The sequence below is a fragment of the Triturus cristatus genome, chromosome 7 (genome assembly GCF_964204655.1).
Source record: "Triturus cristatus chromosome 7, aTriCri1.1, whole genome shotgun sequence".
In the NCBI taxonomy this organism is placed as follows: Eukaryota; Metazoa; Chordata; class Amphibia; order Caudata; family Salamandridae; genus Triturus; species Triturus cristatus.
The window spans coordinates 538,283,973-538,303,394 of NC_140590.1; the positions used below are offsets into that span (position 1 = coordinate 538,283,973).

Here is a 19,422-nt window from a genome sequence, read left to right on the forward strand (position 1 = left end):
AGTCCAACCCTGACTACATTTGGCAACTTTAGCCGCAAAAGAACCATCGCAAGTTCTCCTCCATCCCCTCCCGGATCACCTTGGCTGCCCACTTCCCATGCCACTCTGTATCGGCAGAGCGATCCTCCCCCTGGTTGAAATATGTATTGAGATCCCCGCACCAAATGACATGTGTTGGCAAGGCAGAGAGTATCTGTCTCCAGGTTGTCTTAAAAATGCAAGGTCATCTGTATTTGGTGCATAAGTATTAACTAATGTAACAGCCGTGCCCGCCAGCATTCCTCGTGCAAATATAAGCCTGTCCTGATCATCTGTATAGTGATTCGCAAGCGCAAAAGGGACCCCTGTTTGATCGATAATAGTACCCCCGCGAGTACGTGGAGTAGGAGGAGGCTAACCGACACAGCGACCAATGTGAGCCCACAGTGCAATCCGAGTGTCTGTCCTAGTGTAATCTGAGCACCAACCTCACTTTACGAGGATTATTAAGACCACATACATTCCATGTGAATCATTTTATGCTATCTCCTTGTCTTGTCATCTCGTTCCCGTGGGAATGGTGCATGTACTTCATGTTGTTGTGAGTGTATTTTCCGGGAAACTATATATGTAATGTGTGGGTTTTGGTATGTAGTGTGTGAGTATACAACATATAAACAACCCACTCCCCCAAACCCACTTCAGCAACCCCAACTGGTCAAAGATATCCCTGGTTAACAATAAACATACTCATTTCAGCATTAGCATTACACACTAAAACAAGAAATTGTAGCACAATGTGCTTGACTCATCTGGGGTGCTCCCTCGCGGGGGTGCACCAGGTTCCCAGTCTCCCACCAGGTGTACGGAGGTGGCTGGCTTCTTAGGAGCAAACATTAACCATCTCCAGTCAAGCAGACTCTGTCTTCAGTTCTCTGCCGACCTCCATGACGGCACGATCACCGCCATGCTCTCAGATGTCCTCTCATTGCACCGACGCAGTTCGAGACGGGACACAGTGTTCAGTCAAAGTGGTTAAACTTCTTCATCGTCTACATCCGCTGTGCTTTGAGCTTGCCTATCAGGCGAAGTGTCTTTAGGTATTCTTTAGCCGCTTTTGGCGTTGTGAAGATCTTCTGTTGGCCTTGATGTTTCACACAAAGGCGTGCTGGGTATAGTATGGCATATGGAATATTCCCATTTTGTAGCTGGCACTTGACTGGCAGGAACTCTCTCCTAGCCGACTGTACTGCAGCTGTGAAATCGAGGTAGAAGATGATTGGTTTGCCTGATCTTAGACTTATCCTTTTTCTCTGGACAACCGGCGTACTGCATCTCGATCCCTATAATTAAAGAGTTCCACGATGATGGGACGAGGGGGTCGCCCGTGAGTGCACGGTGCACATGCCAGCAGTTGGGACAAGTTCTCAGCTCCAAATACTGTTGCCAGCATGCTCTCAATATAGGTTTCCATTTTACCAGTGTTTGTGGAGTCCAGCAACCCGATTATATGTAAGTTATTGTGGCGATAGCGAGCTTCGAGGCTTCCTTTTTTGCTTGAATGACTGACAGGACGCGCTCCATTTTCAAGCTTTTCGAAGTTACAGGTTGCAACTCGTCCTCAGTCTTCAATATCCTCTGTTCCGTCTCTGCAATCCGTGTAGACTGCGTGTCGATTTTTGCTGCCATGTTATCGATACGTATATTTAGTGTATCAATCTTTCCGTCTATAGATTGCAAGTTATTCTGCATGGCCAGGAGTGTTGTTTCTAGGGTACTCCCCTCCATCGTCCCAGTGGACTGCCCCCCTCCGCTTTAGTGTCTTTGGGTGTTTCGCTGAGCCTCTCATTTCAAAGGTGAGTCTTGGTTGCATCTTATCCGCCTTCCCCATGATGAGCTTTAGCAGTGGAGCCACAATACGTCTCTATCTAATGTTTTTGCAATAGCTGCCTGCAGTTCTCGCTCGATCCACAGCAGGGGTGGCTTATAGGTAAGGTCTACTGTCTGGTACCTTTCATTCTTATCCTGACTAGGTAAAAATACGAGATGTGGGGGTAAGTGTCACGTGGCACTATAATTTGCTAGTCAGTGGTATTTGTTGCTACACTGTGGCTCCCTCACTCCCCTATTTAAGTATAACCCCCCAGTAATATAGGTACTTGTAAGTCTCAATGGCAACAGTCTTTGATGCTAATGTTCTTAGAACTCCAGTGGATAACGTCCTGCAGCACAGTGTTGTATCAGTAGAATGGGGTTTGGATGTGTAATCTGTAGGCCTAACGCCTAGAGCAGGTGTTATCACGATTTATTAATTGCCTGTTGAGCTAGTCGCATACTGCTCAATAGCCACCACTATATAAATGTCACTATCGACTGCCCCACGCGATCTGATTCCACAGCTCATTGTACCACTAACCGGTGCCGCTTTTTTGAGCTTGCATTTACGGCTGCGTCCACTCCAGTCAGACCGCTTCCCTGACCTACTAGCACAGCCCGCAGGGTCCCGCCGTCACTCTCCTCTGTAATGCTGCCTTCTCCGCCTAGTCGTGCCCCGGGCAGACACCACTCAGTTACTGTGGCCGCTATCCTCGGCCCTGGTGCAGCAATCTAAAGGGGACTCCATCCTATACCCAAGCCTTCAGCTCCCAGCCCGGTCTCGCCTCACCTTCGCCTCTTCACTATGTGTCGCACTTCCCAGCGCTTTTCCGGCCTGCAGTTACTGCTGCATCCAGTCTCATTAGGCTGGCGCCTCAGTCTCGATTTGCAAGCATGGCCCACAAGGTCTCACCTTCATCTGCCTAGTTGCCGGGTAAGATTTTGCCTGCTTAAACTCACTCCTCTGTGCAGCGGCTCTCAGGGTCGCCTCAGCCTCCCCCGTGTCCCCGGCAGTCGCTGCATGTTTTCTATGACCAAAGGGCTGCAAGTTTGAGCACTGATGCAGTGTTCTGAAGCCTACCACGGCACTGAAGCCCTGGCCCGGCCGCACTATTCTCTTTGCCACCTTTCTGTAATATGTCGCACTGTCCAGCGATTTTACCCCCACGCAGAGTGCACTAGGCAGTTTGGGCCAGCCTGGGGAGTATATTTCAGCTCAGTGCGAGACAGATGGTAGGATCAATGACAGTTTTGTCAGAACCCAACCTGCGGAGCTGTGGTCTCCTTGTCAACCCCCCCCCCACCACTTGACGGGAGTACTCTTAAAACCTGGACAATTGGGTCAAGGGTTTAAAGTAACCCCCTGAAACACTCCTGCAAGTAAATGTTGATGGGAGGGGGTGGAGGACCCGCTCTGAGTGCACATAAACTTAGCAAGTACAAAACAAAACCCCCCACCCCCTTGACTGAGACCACACGAGATGGATTGGTTGCAAATCTGAAGTATGGCTGGTGCCTGAGCAAAACTCGAACCGTTGGTCAAAGACTTACTCTCGCAACAGGGGACCTGGAAAGAATAATCTTCAGCAACTTCACATTTCACAGAGCCCTCGACTAATATGAAGCAGATTGTATCCATTGAAAGGGGACAGTGCACATGAATGCATGTAGCAGTACCTTTCAGAGATCAAAACGGAAGTAGGGACCCTGTAACCATTGAAATGGGACAGTGCACATGAATGCATGTAGCAGTTCCTTTCAGGAATCAAAACGGAGGTCGGGACTCTAAAAGAGGAATTCATGTCCTATTTTAAAGAAGAGATGGAGTGCCTAAACTCGCTTGGAGTCAGAGTAAATGATGTGCACAAATTAATGGACATTTAATCAGAAAAGTAATATCAGGTTTTTGGGAGTCATACAGGAACTACAGGAACAGAATGCATTACTGCAACCTAAACTAAAAGACGTAGAAAACCGTTCCCATGGGAATAATATGTGCATTTGGGGTCCTCTGTAAGAATTCGAAGGACATCACATACAGAGATGTATAAGAGCAAAGTCCCGAGAAATCTGAGACTGGCCAGAGGACCGCCTGCTCAGATTGCAGTGAACACAGAATAGGACTGAGGCATGCAAGTGCGGCTAGACTTGCCCGTATCCTCAATAGAGTACTTTTTTTTTTTTAAGTAAAGGAAACAATCATGACACAAGGAACAAAGGAGAACAAGCATATAAAGGCCATAGGTCTTCTATACCAACGTCCTGTTCCCAGGACATTAAAAAACACACAGAATTTCACCTTATGACAGACAAACTACAACAGTATAACACCTCTTATCAATGGGAACATCTCTTTTGTATAATATTTGAACAGCAGGGCGTAAATGAAACGCTGAAACTATGGGGAATAAAAACTGATGCAGAGACACAGGAAAATCTAAATGCACAAACTGAAATACTGCAGTCTCGCAGACCAATACTGCTCAAAATGAGGGCAAGTTGACAAAGAAACAAACCCACACTAGAAGATGTTGCGGCAGAGAAAGCAAAAATTATGTAACATCTACTGTCAACTAATGGAGGCGAAGCTGGAAGTAGAAGTGACCCCAAGGGGCCATAGACCAGCTCGAGCCCGAATCCAGCAGCAAGAAGCCAATCAAAAAGTCATAAATAAGTTATTTCCTGAGTGGTAGCAGATCCACATTTTAATTTTGTTTTCCTGTTATATACACAAAAGATCACCATAAAAATCCTCCCTTCTCCACAGTGTATCCCTGAATTAAAACTTTGCAAAGATACGCAGGGTCAATCCAGGATGTCTCATAGGGCTAGCTGGGGGACCCAATGATAAAGTATGAAACACTAAATGGGTGAGGGTTTATCATCATGCTAAGAAACGTTGTCTCAGACTTGTTCATAAAGTGATTCTCTGACCGCAGTAAAATACATTAAAATAACACTCGGAAAGACTATACTTTTGTTTAGACAGTAATTTGGAGAGGATGTTCAGTCTGCCTCTCCTGAAGAAATTCCTCTACCTCCATCTTTGTTTTACTATGTAATCTTATGTTCTTTCCTGCCCCCTTTTTGATTTTTCTTTCAGGGTGTTTAAGTGATTGTGCTGTTAATCACCCTCTTTCAGGGCTTGTTCCTGACTAGTTGTACATCCTGGTTTAGCAATTGAGTGGCACTTTGTGAGAAAGTGGCTCTGTATATACTGTTCCCAAATAGGTACAGGGTGTACAGAGTCCACAGTCCCCAGCGGTTTGGCAGAGGCTAAAGTTAGATATAATCTTACTCTCTAAAGTGGTAGCTTGGTCGAGCAGTAAGGCAGTATCAGAGGACAGTGTAAAGCATTTTGTTGTACACACTCAGTCAGCAAATGGTTTCACACACTCAATAACTGAATTCTAGGCCAATGGTTTATATAAAAAAAAATATGCTTGTTTTATTTTAGAACCAACAATAGGTATTAAAATATACTTTCTCAGAATGAGATGCTTTAGGTAAATACTTTTACAATATGCAATTGGCTTTTGCGGATATTTACAAGTTGTTGCAATAGGCAACACAGTTTAAACACAATAATGCATTGAGTTCAATGGAAGTTTCAGGTTATTTGCAATAGATTACTTTCAGGAATACTTTTGTAATTCCAGGACTGGATCCTAGATTCAGTCCTAGGACAGTTCTTAGAAAGAAGTGATAAAAGTCGACTTAGTTACTACTAGGATTTTTAAGTAATATTTTGCTATTTTAAAAGTTGACAGAAGAAATTTCATAGAAAACAGTCAATGATTCCCTGTTCTCGTTACTTTTGTAATCCAGTACTGGGTGCCTAGACTCAGTACTGGAACCTTTATCCAAAACAGGTAAGTAATTACGTTTTACAATTTATACGATTTTTAAGGAATATTTAAAGTTTGCAAAAATCGACACTTAGAAGAAATTTCACAGAAAAACAATCTATGATTTCCTATGGAAGAAAATTGGGTTACTGGTAAGTACGGTTATGAATATTTTTCATGGTCAGTGCTGGGCACCAAGATCCATCACTTGGAGCTCACCTAATAGCAGGTGAGTATTTTCGTTTTCGTTACTCGGCTGATTTTTGGTGAATATTTTAAGTTTTGAAAACTCCACACTTAGAAGAAATTTCAGAAGAAACCAGTCAATGTTACCCTATGGAGAAAATTGAGTTATCGGCTTTAAGGTAAGTACTTGACTTGCAAAGTTAAGGTCCTGGGCACAGACTCGGGGGTCTCCCAGGGTCAGGTAGGTACAGTAGTTACACCCTCAGCGGCACAGGGGCAGCCGGGTGCAGAGAGAGTTAGGCCCAATGTTATCCAATGGCAGGCAGGGGGACTTGGTTGGTGGCTGCTGACTAGCAGGCCACGCAGCTGTGGGAGCTGGGCTCCTGGTCACTTGCTCAGGGCAAATGGGGAAGTAGATAGGTGCAAAGGTTACACTGCCAGGGCCACTCGGGCGGCTGGGTGCAGGGTGCTTTTGAGCCGTCGGGCGCTCAATTGATTTCAATGGGAAAGCTCCGGTTTAGAAAAAGACTGCAAGCTCGGGGACGAAGATTCTTCAGGTGCCACCACCACTTCGAGAGGTAAGTTGGGTAGTTGGAGGATAGGTAGGTACCCAGGAGTTGGGTCCAGGGGGACGCAGGGCGCGGGTGCAGGTGTGCCTTTTGGTGTCAGGAAATCTTACCCTCTGTTGATCCCGGTTGTGGGGGGGTACCTTGTTCTGATGCTGCAGGCATCGTCCGGAGCGTCGAGGGAAGTCCTTGGGTGCTGGCCTCGGGGTCACAGTCGCCGGGGGGTCTTCCTTGTGGTCTTTGTTCACTCCGGCACAAGCCAGGCTTGGCGGGTGCAGAGTGTGCAGGGTTTGCGGTTCCGGGCTAATGCCAGGGATTAGATGTTGAGTTTGAGCAGAGCTTTTGCTCATGGGAGTCCCATGTGCTTAGAGCCAGAAGGTAGCCAGGTCCTCCGGGGTTTGTGAGGTTGCTGGCCGCAAGAGGTGCCGGGTTGTAGCAGGAGCAGGTTCGAGGGTTGACAGGCCGGTAGGGCTGGGGCCAAAACAGTTGGTGTCTTCCTCTTCTTAGCAGCTGCAGGGCAGGTCTTCTTTCTTCTTGCTCTTCTTTGTATTTCGGAATCTGCAATCTGGGGAAAGAAGGTTCAGGGTGCCCCTAAATACTAGATTTAGGGGCGTTACAGGTAGGTAAAGGGCAGGGACCAATGGGTCCGTGTCCTGGGGTGGGTACACCCCCTATTCTGCCACTCTCCTGTGGGAGGGGGGCAATAGCCTAGTCCTGATTGGGTAGGGCCTCCCATCTTCAAGATGGCGAACGCCCGGAGATGTGCTTCACCTCGCCTCCCCCACCTGAGGGGTAGGGGTGGGGTTGGCAGGCTGGCACATCCCCTGACCTTATTTGGGGTTTCCAGCCAGGCTTCCTGCCAGAGAGGGGGTTGCAAGTGGCCTGGCGAAGCTCACAGAGGCGGCATGCCTTTGAAGCTTCCCCCTGTCAATCCTGGGGGAGGAGACCTAACACCTCGCCCAGGATGTGCATTGTTGAAGGCCCAGGAGAGCAGGTGCTCTCCTACCCAGGGGTCCAGCAACATGTCTGCTGTGTGGCAGCCTAGGCAGCCTCCCAGACCAGACATGGTTTGTAGGTTAGGTTTCAGGGGGCATCTAAGATGCCCTCAGTGGTGCTTGGTACATTAAATCCCACACTGGCATCAGTGTGGGTTTAATGTGCTGAGAAGTTTGATATCAAACTTCCCAGTCTTCAGTGTTGCCATTATGGTGCTGTGGAGTTTGTGTTTGATGAGCTCTCAACACCATGTACTCTTAAATGACAGCACTGCACTTACAGTGCCCAGGAATGAACCTGGGTACTGTATGGGCACAGGGCTCATGCACCTGTGCCCACACCACTGGCATAGGGCACCCAGCTAGAGGGGCGGCTGATGTATGCCAGGGCAGTGTAGGTGGTGGGCATGGCACACAGGGATGTGTGCCATGTCGACAGTTTGTTTTGTCTTATACTCAGACACTCAGCCTGCAAGGGCAGTGTGTGTGTGTGTTAGGGTATAGGGCCTCTAAGGGTGGCACAATGAGTGCTGCAGCCCTTCGAGACCTTCCCTGGTCACAAGGCACTGGGTACCTAGGGTACCATTTACCAGGGGCTGACATGTGGCCAGGGTTTGCCAATTTGGAGGTTTTTGTTTAGGGAAGGAACATAGGCCCAGGGCACCTGATTGGCAGGAGTCCAGGGCACACTCAGTCAAAGTACATTCAGCAGTTCAGCAAAAAATGGGGGCATAACATGCAAGAAAGATGGCACTTTCTCACACACTTCAGGCACCAAGGCCTCCAAAACCAAACAAACTGTGACCTTCGTCATATGTATCACTTTGTCTTCCACTAAAGTCGTCATTTTGTTTTCTGTAAAAGGGACAGTACTTATTTCTGACACGTTTGTGTCTTATGCACACGGCACGTACAGCTTATCCTCCTTTCATTCTGGCAATCATTTGAATGTGTTTAATGTTAGATTTTAATTTGATACTGTACTTGCCATTGGAATGAAGTGAAAGTAATCTCTTTTCCAATGGGTTTAAGTTTGCCAGGTGCAATTTTGGATGACCTGAGCTGCAGAAACAAGGGTGTTCTGCAGTTCTTAGACATTTATTTCAGCCGTCATGTGTGTCATTGTTATATTGATAGTTATTGGTTCAGCAATAATGTGACTGCCCACTGCAGTAGGATAGTTTCAACAAAATCGCCAACTTCTGGTTTTTTTTTTGAAGGCCAGTAAAATGGAAATGATGTCTGTCTTTAATCCACATGTTGATCTATTTTTGCTGCTGCTGACATTTTAACAGTTCTTTTAATCAGTTAATGTTTAGCTGTGCCCACCACTGATATTTACTCAAAGATGATCAGCACACTTAAGCTGGGGCAGAGCCTTTCAGATTTCAAGGGCATAGATGAAGAGGTCTTCTTTTGCATATATAGTCCAACAGATGAATAATTATTCCAGTATTTTTAGACAAATTAAGCAATTCCTCTTAATGAGGACAGAGCTTTGCCGGGGTACTTTGCACATCACAGTTTCCAGTATAGGCAGGTCCAACTCCTCATATCGTCCTTTGGATGTGGTTAGATTTAGAAACATACATTTGGAATTTATTCAGGCAGTTTGATTTGTGCAGTTCAAATTCTACTCTGGTGTACTTTTAAAGCCTATGAACTTATTGACAGCTGCTGATAAAGACTAAATGGGGTGTATTGGTTACTGTTGAAATGTTAGTTATAAACTGCTCCATATTATGAATGCACCAAAGATTCCATGCCTTATCGCAGGAAATGTTTAAGCAAGTGAATCTGTTAAAAATGCCAGAGCTGGAAAACTATAATTACTCCAAGTAACATTTTCTTCTAAAGTGGATTGTATTTGTTATCCATGTGACATGCAAAAGATCCCGATGTGATAATTAATCAGGCTTGACATATGGTAGCTACAGGTGACAGAGCCTTATTCTAGGTGGTCGTTCTCAATTAGGTTCTAAATCAAGATGGTTTGAATTGTGCAGGTGTTGGTCTAAGTTGGTAGTTAGTTGACGACCGTAACACTTTACTGTGCTCTACTGGGAAACTAATCGGTCTAGCAAATTGGAGAGCTCTCTGAGCCAATCATTAATCATTTGTGGCCCTCCAGGGTTGTTGATGTAGCCCTTAGGTTTTGCTGATGTGCTGCATTTCCAACAACGAGTTGACCAAGATGTGTGTTAATTTAAGTGGATTTGACTTTTTTTTTAAATAACTTAATAGCTAATAGAATATGTCTGAATCCTTATCAACACATTAAGTGAATCTAATTACTGGCTTCTGCATCAATTCATTTTCTAGTCCTCACCCAGTTCCATCTCCTACCCAGTAACTCCTTAATTAGCATTCTTCATAATGTCCTTGCTATGACCCTTCACCCAAGCATCATATTATGGCCATGGACTCATCCAGTGCCACTGCTTGTGCTGAGGCCTCTCACCCAATATTTACCACTCATTGTTCCAGATCCTGCCATCCGCCACACCAAGCAGTGACCCTTCACCCAGTACCTTTCCTTAGTATGAAACCCCATCATCGGGTCCTGTCCCACTCCTTATAACCACTTGTGTATTGCTTGTTGCCCATTCTGTAGCCCATTCCTGCAAATCTCTTCTAGCTGGTCAGTGCCCAAAAGTCAGCCCAGTGGCACACAGAAACCATGAAGAAACATTACTGGTAAATACCCACTCTGCAGGACCACAAATTAATTTGGTACCAGGCTACCATACAAACAGTGAAAAAACGAAGTACAGTTAAGGTGTTCCATGAGATGATTGTGCAACATCTTAACAAGGGAAGAATTAATGTTTGATTTGTAAAGATTGTTTGATACATCTAATGTCTAAAAATTGGTCAAATGGAAGACTGAAATGGACAGATGCATGGGAGCTGAAATTGCAGTGTTCGAGGCCAGGGGCTGCCCACGGAAACATCGTAAGATATGGTCGCGGTGGGCGGCATATCATGGGGTAGACTTACCCCCTCTCCCTGAGGAGGACCTCTGAGTGGGATCTGCCAGCCGCTGTCGGGGGTCTTCCTAACTCTTGCTACATGCTTGTATTACTGTTTCACTGGTCTGGACTTTTCATACCTGCTGTATTATGTGCTGTATTCCGATACTCGCCCACTGTCTGCATATCGTTTAAATTTCTTTTTATTTTACCTGCATGTTCCGCAGGGATTGATTACTTTCATGGAAATGGTTATAGATGTGCATATTGTCCGACCACTTCAACGAGCTAATACAAGATCACTGCTTGTCGTTTTGCAAAATGACCAAATAAATGTTTTTGTTAAAAAAAAAAAGGGTAAAATGTTTTACCCTTCTTTGATGATGGTTTGTTTAGTGTGTAGTGACAAATCGGAGCTTCAGAGGATGTGAAGAGACTTACTTGGAGTGTTCCTTGAACTGGCAAACACAGGTTAATTTGACAGTAGTACCTCCACAACATTAAAATGTCCAAGGTCCGGTCTGGATGCTGCCTTATAAATACAGATTTGTGCTTCTTCCTCGACATAGAATATCAATTGAATGCAGGGGGTTGAGTCCCTGCTAGTGGGCTGGAGCTATAGTTGAAGCTTTTTTTAATTCTGTATTAATTTGGATTGGGCGGGACAAGTGAACAGTCAAATGGACTCTGAGTACTTCCACACAGTACCTATTTTTTAGGGACGGGAAATAGGTGTTTACCATTTATTCCTCCTAAAAAAAAACCTGACATGGCATTTTGCTCTAAACCTCACCAGATTGCCAAGGACTATTAAAATGGGATGCTTGAATGTGTACCACCTTGCACTTATCTACACAAGGATTGGGATGCATCCCGAGTAATTGCCAGTGGCTGAGATTAATTCAACCATTCCATCCATCATTCTTTGTATGCTTTAGTTAAAGTTACTTACATGAGTGGCACTGACACAAACTGTTTAGCGAAGCGAGAAGAGGAAAAAAAGCAAGCCTCAAGGAGAGAAACGGGTAGAGAAGATCATCAGGTAGCTGCATAGTCCTCCTTTGCACAGCTTCTAAACATGGTGGAGCCTATTGTACCCATCTAAATTCTGTGTACATGGGATAAACCATATACAGTGCAGTATCTGATAAAGACTCCTAGCTGTAGATCCCTTATGTTCTAGTTTTTCCCCAGGCGTCAGATTGGATCAGGAAAATCTTGGGCAGTACCTCTGTGTGCCGGTGGGTGGCGCAGATCGGCTGTGCATCAACGGCTTTGTCCATGCCTGAAGTGATGTGCACAATGTTTATCTAGCCTCTACCTCACAACAGTGCACTGACATTAGTTCTGCATAGGTCTGGAGAGAGTTCTTTTCTAGACTACCTTTTCAACTTTTTGTTGAGATTCTTTTTGAGCTAAACTTCACTGTGTGCTGTGGATGTCTCCATAAAACCTGTGGGGTTTAAACCTTGTGGATCCTGTCACAGGCAGATGTCTGTGACAGACCCTCAGTTGGTTTGTAGTTCCTGGAGCCAGGCTGTTGAGTGATAAATCTGATGGTAACCTGCGAGCATGCCCTTAATCTCCTTGTCAACCGACACTGAACAACTCTGCACCCCTCAAGGTCTCGGCCAAGAGGAAGGTCCCGGACCCACTGTCGGAGTCGTTCCTGCCGGTCTTAGTCATGCTGCAAGTCATCCTCTTGTAAGTCCCACAAGACATCTAAGAAATCCAAGAATTCAAAAGCGTTCTTCAACTTCGCTGGTCCAAGTCATCTGACAAGACGTGGAAACGCCAGAAATGTTGTAGGCCCTGCTCCCACACGTCCATTGCAGAGCCTGGGTACACTCTGCTCTGCGCCACCCAGAGATTCCCAGAGCGATCCCCGACCAACTTACAGAATTTTATGAGCCCATGCACCTCATTTATGGGTGGGCAACCCCTCTCTGGTGTCCTTGGGGCTCCACGGGTTCAGATGTTGCCCCAATTTGATTCCCGCCAGTGTGTTCACCCTTAATGACATTCAAGCCCTTTAGATCCATTCCTGAATCCAGATCCGCTCCGGTCACGAGCTGGCCCCTTCCCAGGAGTCATTCCCTTTTTGTTGTTCCCGGTGCCACCAACCCCACTGTCATACCCAATTCTGATACGGAGCTTGACCGACATCGACCGATGCAGACTCCTGCGCCACCCAGACCAAGACCATTCAGGACAGAGACCGCGCCAGCACCTCCTTTTACTGATGGGCCCTATGGGGAATAAGATTGGGACGTATCTGAGGATCCTTATGGTTATCCCAACCCCTTTGAAGAACCCTTGGCCGAGGATAACTGGCATGAGGAACTAGCGGATTCCAGTGATGTGGACACTTCTGACACGGGCCTAGTCGCTCCTCCTACTGTGGCTACGGAGGAAGGGACTTCCTTTGCCATGGTAGTGAGAAGAACTTCTAAGGTCCTGGACCTTACACTGCCTTTAGTGGCAGCCTAGGCTAACGTCTTAACAGAGGTGTTTTAACCTGGGGTAGCCCCTACGCAACTTCTCCCCTTTGAGGCCCTCACAAATATCCTGTGTGCACAGGACTATTGCCAGCCTCCATCGACCTGCTCCTGGTGACCCAGGTTTCCTTGCACAACACCTCCCCCCCCCCCCCCCCCCCCCCCAGCAATTTTCTCTTCCATCGTCCTTGCAGTGTGGTTCGTGATCACCACGTTCCTCATGGGACGGTATTTCCACACTGTTTGGGACTCAGTTGTGCAAGTGATGCCCATGGTCTCGGAAGAGGCCCGAACCATCCTGTTCCAGGCTATTGCTGATTGCAGGGATGCAGCACAGTTCACAGTATGCTGCCGATTGGACATGACAGACTCACTAAGAAGAGCGATTGCTTCATCGGTGACAATTCATCTCCCCGCTCGGCTGAGGTCACCTGGCTTCTCGGGGATGTTCAGGCATCCCATATGGACATTCCCTTAAGTGGCTCTCGCCTGTTTTACAATAAGGCAGATTTGGCACTCGAGCACTTTAAGGACTGCAGGGCCACCGCCTGGTCATTGGAACTCCCCACAGCCGCATGCCAGCCCCACTCTGCTTTTTGCACTATCTGTGACTGCGGTAGGGGCTACCAGCTGCATTCTTTTCCACCCCGCCACCATGACTTTATGCTTGACTCCCTCTCAGACACCCCTTTTCATCAAAGCCATTCTAGACACAGTGCAGCTCAGCGCCTACACTCCGAAGTTGCGAGCCCAGGATATTCAGGTTTCTGATATTCCAACCCCCATCATGCAATTCGATGATCCGGACACAGAGACTGCGGAGTCTCATGTCCTCCTGCATCCTTCTGGTAAAACATGCCCAACAGCATATGCGGGCTCTGCATTGGAACCTGAGATCGCAGTGGGTGCAGCTTCAGAGGATAATCTGACCTGGTGTCCAGGTATTGCAGGGAGCATGCCTGTGGAAGTCTGTTGATGGACGTCTGGCTGCCAATATAACTTCACAAAGACCATATGCAGCTGCTTTTAGTGCAAGTTTGTGGCTTGGTGTGCTGAAAAATATGTTGATCTTCTTTCTACACTTTTGTTTGAGTTTTTGTTTGTTTTATCTTTGGCCCGAAGGCTTCCCTTTGGGCACAGTTAACGGGTACCTTTCGGCCATTTCGGCTTTCTTACAGTTGCCAGATGAGCCCTACTTGTTCAAGTCACCTGTTGTGACTTGTTTCCTGAAAGGATTTTAACACATGTTCCCACCTAAAACTTTCATTATGCTCCAATGCGACCTGAACTTGGTCTAAACCTTTTTGATCTGTTTATCATTCGAGCCCATTCATAGCTGTCCTCTACGTCTCCTGACTATCAAAACAATCTTCTACATCCGCCAGGAGGGTTAGCGAGCTACAGGCACTCTCTGTACACCATCCGTACACCTGCCTCTTCCCAGACAAACGGGGTCTCCTCACTCGTGCCTCTTTTCTCCCAAAGTGGTAACACTTCTCCACGTCGGCCAAAGCATCATGCTACTGACTTTCTTCGCGCTACCTCAACCTTCAATCCTTCATTGCCTGCACCAAAAAAGAGTGTTGTTGTTATACATCAGTCGCACTGGAGAACACCGGATGGATGATCAACTGTTCATTGGGTTCGCTGGTGCGAAGAAAGTGAAAGAAGGGAAGAAACAGACCATCTCCAGATGGTTTGTACTCTGTATTAAGATATGCAAAGGAATTGCCAAAAAGCAGACCCCTGAGGACTTGCGAGTTCACTCCAGCAGAGCCAAGGCTGAGACCACTGAGTTAGTGGGCGGATTCCCTGTCCTGGATATCTGTCAGGTTGCAATGTGGGCATTTCTGCACCTGTTTACCAAATACTGCTGCCTGGACAGTCAGATTTGTGACAATGGGCACTTTGCTTGTTTGGTCCTCCTGGACATTTTGGTCTAGCCATGTCGCAGAACCTCCTCCAGGGGAGTCATTGCTTGGGTATCTATTCTTAGTTAAGGAATCTGTAGTTACAAGTCTCTATCAGATGAACAAGTTACTTACCTTCGGTAATACCTTATCTGGTAGAGACTCTAGCCGTAGAGTGCTTACTGACCCTCCCAACCCTCCCGCTTCTGCAAACCAGTTTTTCTGCCTAGAAAGGTTCCCTTAGGTCCTTACACACAGGTCCATCAACTTTCAGCTATGGCTCCGTGCTTCTAGCGCAGAAACGACAAAATAAACTGATGTCAGCGGGCTGGCGTGGTGCCTAGATGGGCATTGTGCTGGTCACATCTGGCGCAGCCGACGTGGACCCGATTGCTACCATCTACCGGTGGGCAGAGTACTGCGCAAGATTTTCTGAATTCAGACTGACGCCTGGGGAATATTCTAAGGTAAGGAATCTGTGGCTAGATAGTCTCACTAGATACGGCGTTACCAAAGGTAAGTAACATGTTTGTCTCCCATATCTTTGGGGAGACAGGATAGATACAGAACAGTAACTACATTGAGCCAACTAAACTGCTCTTAAATGCCTCAGTGCAAAGGTTTCATGCATCACAAAACCATATTTTTAGTGACCAAGAATTGGAAAGTCAAGAGCACGTTTTGGGTAGGGACCTTCTGACTCTCTACTGGAGACAGTGTCCAATGCATAGGTGGCTGTCCATTGCCTTTTATCCATAGAACACTGTGGCACCCTATCAATTCAAGTTCCTACCCAGTGACACCCCTCATGCTACATGTGCCATCCATCTGCCTCTTTGTGACTAGTAACAACATCACCTAGTCCTGTGGCATTGCTTCACCCATTGTTGGCTATCTATTTTCTCTGCTTTGTATAGAGAGGCTTTCGGGCACTGTTGATTCATACACATGAACTCTAACCTCACAGTTATTGTGTTCTGCATTCTGCCTGTGTCTTTCCTTCCATCTTCTTTCCATCTCTTCTTCATTTGCTAATCTACGACTGCTCTAGTAACCCTTTAAATATCAAAGAGAGGATATTGGCATTAAATGACCTTCAATAACCCTGTACATCAGGGATAGGTTTAATACACCATGCAAATTTGTGCCAGCATGGAATACTTATCACAGTATTGGGAAATAAATAAATTGACGTGCTCCCTTTGTGGTTTTTTTAAAATAATTTCTGTTCCACAATACATTCACATTTCTTGGTGTAAATGGTTTGCCTTTAATACGGAGTGATACTGTGCGTGATAGACTGTGGAAATGTCAGACCAGTGTAAATGGATTTCATGCACTTAAGTTGTACAGTAGTTACATTTCTGTCTATGCCAGCCATTTGATTCCGCTATGAACTAAATTCAAGAAGTGATCAGCCACATTGATAGTCAATCTGGTAGTCCATGATCTTGTCTGACAGGCCAATTCTTTGCTCGAAACGCTGCTGTCTTATGATGGTGTTATTGTCCTCTTCCCAATTTTTCATGCTGAAGTCCCCTCTCTGGTATTAGAGTGGTTACCTTAGCTTGTTCACTCTCAACTTTTCACTTGTCCTGTATTAACCTACTTTCGTTTTTCAGAGAGATGGGATATTCTAACCTGTTTGTTTCTCTTTTTTTGCACTAAACCTATTTCTCCCTGCCTTCCACTTTTCTCCATTACTCACCTTATGTTGTTTCCTTTTTTGTTCGTTGTTCTCCAACTTCTCATTTTTTTCTTATACTCACTCTTCTAATCCATAACTTCTATTGCTTTCACTCCCTGCCTTATCTTTATTTGCTTTTCCTCTTCTCATTGTTCTATCCCCTCTTTTCTCCTTTACTCTTCCACCATCTTCTCCCCCTTTCATTTTCTTTTCATTATTAACTATCATTGTTTCCCACCGTTTCTTTCCCCTATCTCTTTTTCAATCCACCTCTTCACTGGCTTCTTTTCTCCAATCTCTTCTACCTCTGTTCTCTCTTCCTCCTTTTTCTTTTCCGATTTCTCTCTTCTCGCTCCTCTTATCAATTCCTGTCTCCTGCCTCTATCCCATAACACTTCTTTTCTCCATTGGTTTCCTTTGTCTATCTGCCCCTTATCCAAAATATGTTCTCTTATCTCCCCTCTCTTCTTATTTTCCTCTCTCCTTGCCTTTTTTTTCTGTTCTGATTGAATGCTTTAGTTCTTGGCGACACTTACAATATTCCTATAGACTTTCGAGGTAAGCATAATTAATCAGTGCGTCCCACCCACCTGATGCGGCCCAGTGGGGTGTTTGCCGTTTGCATGCTCTGGGCACCTGTATGGACTGTTTCTTACTTTGTTGGCTCATGAGAGGCTCCTAGAAAGTACCTTTGGGTGTTTGAGCAGGAAACATTTTAATTATAGTTGTGATATATTTTATTAGTACAGTTTGGGAGTCCTTAAATAGGTCTTCCAGATATAGCTCGTATATTAAAGACAATCTCCTACCTATCTTTTCAGAAACCAGTGTTATTTGAAGGCAGTTAGAATGGATGTGATTGGTCCCTGGGGAGGCTCTAGTAGAAAACATGCTATGAGGATAGACATTAAATGAGAAGGATTGAAAGGCTTTTAAATCGAAATCTGCTTTTCTCAATTTTGCTATATGTCAAAGCACCTTAGAAGCAAGTAAGATATGTGCCACATTGACATGTTTAGTGCTAGGAGTAGACCTACATATTTCTGGTTACTCTTTGTAGTAAAGTATAAAACACATCGGATCATATTCCACTAGCTCAGCTGAGCCATAAAGTTCTGCAAATCACTTTGAAAAGCACACAAGTGACTCCTTTTTAGAAAAATGTCTGCAGAGTGAACAATTATTGGAGAAAAGGGCAGGTTCTCCTTGTGATTTCTTTTTGATAATCAAATAGTAAGGGGTTATGATTCTAGTGCATTAGCAGCGATGTGAGAGTCCTACTAGCGACCTAGAAGGGGATGCTGCATGTCTAGGAGGCTGTCATCACTGTGTGTGAGTGAAGTGGATATAATAAGGTGAGGATGTAAGGTTCTGGAAAGCTTGGGACATGTTTGTGGTTCTCCAGCATAATTATGCGTGCATAATAGTGCTATGCTAACAGTAGCCATTTCACTTATGCCAACTACTGCTAACTGATAAATTCACAAGTATCATAGGACATAGAAAAGTGGCTTCTACGCTGATTTGATTTGAGATAGACTTTCTAAATCTCAGTCCTATGATATTGGGTGTTCTGTTGGAAATGGTAGCCCAGAATGTCTTTTAAACATGGTCAAATATTCCTCGTGTAGTCACAGTTCACAAGCCTGCCCAAGATTGGGTATGGGGGAACATGGTGTATTTGGGGTCTTATAAAGCCATATCAACAAATTCTTTCTGGCTGGATGATTGAGGTCTGCTAGTGAAGTCCTGTTTAAGGATAAGTGTGCCAAACAGTAATCTTGGCACCCTGTTTTCTGCGTAATTTCTATAAAGTGTCTTTACTTTCAGAGACAAGCTCATCAGCCACAAGTTATAGCTCTGAATTCAACCGGCGGCTTCTAAGCAACTACATGTGTAAGTACTATATATACATATTTCTTTTTTTCTGCCTGTCAATTAGGAGCGGTTCCTCTTCCGGGGCTCCAGGGTGTAGCTCTGCCACCTGTTAGCCCAAAGAGACACTGCTAGATTAAATGATTACACTTGTTTTAATTAAATTTGCCAGTGTTCATGCAGACATGACATTTGTGTTTGCATGAACTCTGCAGTGAGCAGGTCAACCCTCTCAGCCTCTCCACCAGGTTTCTGGTGACAGGAGGAGGAGGGAGCTGCACGACGATCCTGCTACAGAGCGATGTTTGAAAACACAACACTCTGTATGTAGATACCTGGATTGAGCATGTCTGCAGGATGTAGTTCAACTACAATCACCTCACACAGCACAATTTATTTTATTTAGCAGACTTACTGCGCATGCCTCAAGCAGCATAGTATGTCTGCTAAAATATGTCTTTCAGGCGCGCATTAGTGTATACCTGAGGCCAACTAGGAGACGCACAGAGCAGCAGGGGTAGGACCCCCAGCACTGTCCCGTCTTCTGATATGACTGTGCTTCTAGTCCTGTCAAGAAGCTAGAAGAGGGCTTGAGGTAGATCTTCCTCTGAAACCTGGCCTTTCTGTTCTGTCTGACTCCTAGTTAGGAATCATGGCTTGCTGGTTCCTATGTCCAGCACCTGATTTCTGCTCTGCTGTTGCCATGGAGCATCTGAGGTGCCATAAAAGAAAGAAAGGCAAGTTTAAAAAAAGTGTGGTTTCTCTGTGAGTATGTGAGTGAACCTTTGCTTGTGAGTGATTGATAGTGAGATTGTGTGCTAGTTTAATGTGTTTGAGAGTGTCAATGAGAATTAAAAAATGAGAATCAGTGAGTGAGAGGGACTATGAATAAGGGAAAGTGAGGGAATGAGTAAAGCAGTGTAATTTAGAGTAAATGTGGAGGAGATCGTGAGAGGGAGTTGGAGTGAGTCGGGGGTGTCTCTATCCATAGTGCAACAGGTGCAGTTGTACCAGGGCAAAGAGGCCATGGT

At 45.6% G+C, this 19,422-nt stretch overlaps 1 protein-coding gene across 6 annotated transcripts in view; it reads left to right on the forward strand.

Annotated features, from left to right (window-relative positions):
• Positions 1-19,422, forward strand: part of EXOC7 (exocyst complex component 7) — a 320,098-nt gene that overhangs the window by 231,683 nt on the left and 68,993 nt on the right. For all 6 annotated transcript variants that reach the window (XM_085616945.1, XM_085616940.1, XM_085616944.1 and 3 more), the window contains one exon: positions 18,347-18,412. In XM_085616945.1, the coding sequence (XP_085473071.1) occupies positions 18,347-18,412 (66 nt within the window). The remainder of the gene's footprint in view (positions 1-18,346; positions 18,413-19,422) is intronic.